The 5,659-nt window shown below is 45.0% G+C and overlaps 1 protein-coding gene and 1 pseudogene across 1 annotated transcript in view; one reads left to right on the top strand and one right to left on the bottom strand.

Moving 5' to 3' along the window:
• Positions 1-2,768, top strand: part of SERPINB5 (serpin family B member 5) — a 22,503-nt gene extending 19,735 nt beyond the window's left edge. Inside the window, exons 6-7 of the mRNA XM_011361058.2 lie at positions 120-287; positions 2,014-2,768. Coding sequence (XP_011359360.1) covers positions 120-287; positions 2,014-2,406 — 561 coding nt within the window. The 3' untranslated portion in view covers positions 2,407-2,768. The remainder of the gene's footprint in view (positions 1-119; positions 288-2,013) is intronic.
• Positions 2,769-3,761: 993 nt separating this feature from the next.
• Positions 3,762-3,877, bottom strand: LOC111740369 (annotated as a pseudogene).
• Between the last annotated feature and the right edge of the window lie 1,782 nt (positions 3,878-5,659).

Raw genomic sequence — 5,659 nt, 5'->3', positions numbered from 1 at the left:
TCTATAAAAAACACATGTCATCTCTTATGGGGAAGTGCTTATATGTGTACACACAGACATCTATGTATACACTTGTGTGCCTTGCAAGCCAGGCCGTTCAGACTCCTTCTGCTTTATAGACGGACACCAAGCCAGTGCAGATGATGAGCCTGGAGGCCACGTTCTGCCTGGGCCACATCGACAGCATCGGCTGCAAGATCATAGAGCTCCCCTTCCAAAACAAGCACCTCAGCATGCTCATCCTGCTGCCCAAAGACGTGGACGACGAGACCACGGGCCTGGAGAAGGTGAGGAGGGACGCGCGTGCGACACACAGGTCCCGGCTGCGGCGGCCGAGAGACATGTGGACAGGGCCGTGCGAAGGAGCCGCAGCCCCGCCTTTCACGCCGCTTAGCGGTCACCTCTGAGGGTTTCGTGGTTCTTTCTGGGCCTTGTTCGTTCAGCACTTTTGGGGTGCCAGGAAGTGTAAAGTCCCTACGTGGACTTGCACTATCCCTTTTGATTCACAAGAGGCCAGGAGCTAGTAACTTACCGAGCTCGTTCACCCAGGATTTAAGGCACAGACGGGTGGGTAACTGGTCCACGGTCGCCACATAACTAACTAGTCAGTGTGGCTTGTAGAATCCGAATTTGAGCCCGGAAGTTGGAATCTGTGTTCTTAACTCTAGGCTAGAGTTAACCTATTATTGCATCTCGCATTAACATGGCACATCTGTTATAATCGATGAGCCAATAGTGATACCTGATTATTCACTAAAGCCCACAGTTTACGTTAGGGCTCACTCTGTGTTGTACATTCTATAGATTTTGAGAAGTTCCTTTACTGCACAGACACATATGTGAGATTTTATTATGCTTCATATTTTACGCAGGTTATTAGAGGCACAAGACTAAAAAACAAGAGAGCTTTTACCTACTTGGGAAGGACTTTTCCGCTTCCCCTGTGCTCCCTCAGCCTAGTCCTGTCACCACGGCTGGCTCTTCTCCCTCAGTCGCTCCCTCCCAGACTCCCAGCTTCCCTCCACCTGGACCTCCGCCCTTGGCCCTCGGCCCCAGAGAAGGAGGGAATCTTCCAGGCACCCAGGAGTCACCTGTTATAGTTCCAGTCACGCCTCAGTGACATCCAGACTTTCCACGGGACCATCTAACTCGGTCGCCACCTGACCCGCGACTTCCGTTGCCCTTACGCTTTCTCTGTCACTTGGCTCACGGCGTCACAAGTCCTGTCTCCATTCTTTGTTCTCTTCTTTGATGCCACTTCATGCCTCGGTCTCGTTTTCCCCTTTAGCTGTTACTCAGCTGTCTTGCACTTTACTTACTTAAAATACACTTACGAATAAAATTGTAAGATATTTAAAGTGGACGCCATGGTGATCTGATAAACGTGTACATTATTAAAGGATTCCTTCCATCTAGGTTATTAACACATCCATACCTCGCATATTTATCTTTTTATTTCTTATTTTTAAAAAATAACCAACTGAAATGAATGCCTTGGCCGCCAAAATACCTTAAGAATAATCATAATTCAAATTCTCATTTTAAAAACAGTTTACTTCACCTTTGAGTTATCAAGTTTGGTGCCATGCCTAGTACATGAATAATCTGGATGTACTAGTAAAGAAATCAAAATAAGCTTTCCAGAAATATTATGTATAAAAACGCTTTTTCTAATTTATATTTATTTCACTATGACTTATGCAATATCATAATCCATGCATTTATTTCTCTAAAGCTACTCTATACCTTAAAAGAAACGCCCTCATAAATTTCAGGGCAAAGGGACCATCGTTGTGGGGTGAGGAGGAAGGGATCAACGCTAGGGGGTGGACCTTTTATCAGAGAAACTAGTTGCACCCCCACACTGCAAGACTGATTCCATTTTTGATGGTCCCTCTGTACTGCTTCGAAACTGAGCTCAACCATGACACTTTCTGTTTTAGTTCAAGCAGGGTCTTTCACAATTAAGAATAAAAAAAATAATGATAATTTCCTCCTTTTTTTGTCTTTCAGGTTGAACAACAACTCAACTCAGAGACGCTCTTACAGTGGACCAATCCCAGCACCATGGCCAATGCCAAAGTCAAACTCTCCATTCCAAAATTCAAGGTGGAAAAGGTGATCGATCCCAAGGCTAGTCTGGAAAACCTAGGGCTGAAAAATGTCTTTAATGAGGATACATCTGATTTCTCTGGGATGTCAGAGACCAAGGGAGTGGCCCTCTCAAATGTTATTCACAGAGTGTGCTTAGAAATAACCGAAGATGGTGGGGAGTCCATAGAGGTGCCAGGATCACGCATCCTACAGCACAAGGATGAATTCACTGCCGACCACCCATTTATTTACATCATCAGGCACAACAAAACTCGAAACATCATTTTCTTTGGCAAGTTCTGTTCTCCTTAAGTGGCAGAGCCCAGTTAAGTCCCACCCGACTTCTCTGTAAACTCTGCACCCAGAGAATCACTTTCTAAATATGATAAATTAATTATCAATACTGCTGGATGAGGAACCTCCTGGTATTTGTCATATGTAACCTTCATGCTAATAGGCTCTTCTTTTCCCACTTTTTCTTTTATTCCCCCATCCCCCCCATAAAAGACAATGCTTTGAATGAAAAGGAATCACTTCAGAGGAGAATTATGTATTCATTATTTGTCAAACTATCTCGGGTTATGGGAAGGAATACAGTTTTTCACAAAAGAAATTCCTATGAGGAGGATCTGGAGGATTTTATTCTCAGGACTTTGCCTCCCTTCACCGGGACACAGAATGTTCCAGACGTTCTCACATCCCTAAAATACTAAAGAAATGTGAGAGATCCACAAAACTCTCCTGGCTCCAACCAAACTTGGGCACACGTTCATGCCACTCTAGGTCCACAGCGCCTCATGCTGAACCCCGTGGGACAAAAAAATCTGATTTGGGGGGTTTTTAGAAAGATAATATGCTGCACAAACTTCATATGATGGATTCAGTCTGAAACAACAGCCTATTAATTGATACCTTAATATTTCTGCCACCAAATGTACAATATTGACACAAAATGGTTAAAGGCTCTAGGTAGCCCACAACTGTCAGGTTTTGCTGACAAATGCGTACGCTACCAGCTTACAAACAAGCTTCGTTTTCAGAACTTTGTGAGATTTGGGGATGTTGGATAAGGAACTGCAGACCCGAGGAGTAGCTGGAGTGCAGCCCCTTCAGAGCAAAGCTCAGATCTCGTTACAAGTTCACTTCCCCTTTCGATACGATGCCCGCCTGGTCACCTGATTGGTGAGGGACCGCTGGCAGGGGCTTCTAACTGACTCAACTGACCACCAGGGACTTAAAATGCACAGGGACTCTCACCTTAGTCGACCAAACAAAAGAGTGTGGAAAGAAACTGTCTCTGTCTAATGTGATAAAGGGGAGGGGGAAGGAACTTAGGCCTTCAGGAAATATGCCTAGAGCTACTGAAGTGCCGCCTTGACAGTCTGCGGGTTCAGTTACTGTGGATAGCGAGCTAGTCAGTAACTTACATTAACAGCAACTTTTCAAGTTGACCTGATTAAGTTATCCGTGTTGCAAATTCACATATTAGTTCACTATCAAAAGAGCATTTACTGAAGATTCCGTGGCAGTCTCCTCCCTGGCCTTCCTTGTAAATAGGTTCAACTTTCTTCTTGCTCCGAAGGATCAATACTCAATTTCTTTTATGCTATTGACAATAAAACATTATTCAACTACACATCTTGTATTATTATTTTTTTAATTATTTATGCCTATGGCACCTGGTCTTCCTAGGTGGTCTCCCATCCAAGTACTAACCAGGCCTGACCCTGCTTAGCTTCTGAGATCAGACATCAGGTTTGTTCAGGGTGGTATGGCCGTAGACCATGGACTGTGGCTTCACTGGGGTGTGAACCCAGGACCTTCTGCATATAAAGCAGACGTGCGAACCACTACACTGTGGAACCACATCCTTGCATGTTTACCTGTAAAGTTAGATTTACTATTTTGAAATAGAACCAAGCCATCTATTTACAAAAGCATTGCTATACGTAACTTCTTTTAGGGGATTGATGTAGAATGGGAAGGAATGAGAATAATTATCACCCTTATTCCTTCGTTTTCCTTTCTTCCTGCCTGTCCACTGCCCTTCCTCCCCCCGCCCCCTCCCTTCGTCCTGAGGTGGGAAACATCAAGGCAGTGACTTCTAGAAGGACTTGTAGCTCCATACAAGTGCATTAGAAAATGAGAGGCCTTGCGGGAGGACATGAAACTTCTCTCCTGCCTTGATGTGTAATTTTATCGAGTAAGCTATCTGTGCTTAAAATATATTCTTTTCTCATTAAGTACATTTTCTCAATGTCATGTTCATTTGTTTTACATTACTTACGGTGTCTCTGAACCTAATATTCGCAGCCCCTTTCCTTCCTTACGGCGTGCTCAAAAAGAATAAATGTTGAGTACAAAAAATGACACATTCTAAAAAGAAGAGACCATTTGTGCGCAATTGCTGAAGGTAGCCCCAAAAACCAGGTTTTCCCACTTTTGGCTCATTATCCCCTTCTCTAGGCTATGAAATAGAAAGTAGGAGATGACTGTGAAAAAGCTTGGTGAATATTTAGAGGGGAGAGATCAGTGCCTCTTAAGCCAAATGTTCATGGATCCTAAAGTGTCTCCTGGAATTTAGAAAGCACTGAGATATTTTATTAACTCTTGCCTGAGGTAGTTTAATCTAAGCAGTTTTCAGCCAGGGGGAGGGATACTACTGCCATCTAGCGGGTGAAGGACGAGAATTCTGCTCCACACCTTACAATGTCCTGGACAGACCTCATAGCAAGGAATGATCACACAAGGCTAATAGTGTGGTGGTTGGTAAACCTGGGACTCTACCTACAGGACAGATGCTGGCTGGAGGGGTCTCTCTAAGGCAGAGCAAGGGGGACGGGCTGGAGAGGGAGTGAAGCGGGTACCTGCTTGCTGTTACTACAGTGAGATGCCGAGATGCCCCAGACAGCCAGTCTTGGTTGTTTTCAGACTGCTCAAAAGGTCTGCTTATTTGGGAAGGAGGCAAGAGAATTAAAAATGATAATCAAGCCACATTCAGAGACTGCAATGTGCCCATCAGCTCTGTAGCCAGGCCAGGAGGACACCTGCAGAACAAAGGAAGATTTCTACTGGGATTTCTAGCAGCCCATTCTGCACACCTGTGAAGGGGAAGCAGGAGCCAAGAGTCATTCATTCCCTATGGCTAAAACTGTGGGGAACCTAAGGATTAAAGGCTGGGAATGGCCAGCAGGCCTTTCCCTGGACATGTTCTTACCTTTTCATGCTACCCACCCTCCCTCTTCCTCACTGTATGTCCATGTCAAAGGCAATGGGTTAACAAAGTCTTTTAAACAATAACTCATGGGAACTAAAGAATGATGTGTATACTGAATTCCCTGAACGCTCACCCCGCTCTGCTCACTGTCTTTCCAATCTTCTCTTGGTCCCGCTCACACTCTCTGCTTCTGAGAGGAGACCACTCTGTCTGCGGAGTGTGACCTCTTTTCTAATAAACTTCGGCGTGTGTGTGGAATTCTTTCCTCACTCTCCGCCAAAGGCCCCTCTTCTCTCGGTGCAGGGCTTGGTTTCCCCGTGACTTGGGGAAATGTGCCCTGTCCACTGC

Source organism: Pteropus vampyrus, unplaced genomic scaffold (assembly GCF_000151845.1).
Source record: "Pteropus vampyrus isolate Shadow unplaced genomic scaffold, Pvam_2.0 Scaffold62, whole genome shotgun sequence".
Taxonomy (NCBI): Eukaryota; Metazoa; Chordata; class Mammalia; order Chiroptera; family Pteropodidae; genus Pteropus; species Pteropus vampyrus.
The sequence above is the reverse complement of the archived record's forward strand: the minus strand, read 5'-3'. Positions and strand labels throughout refer to the sequence as shown.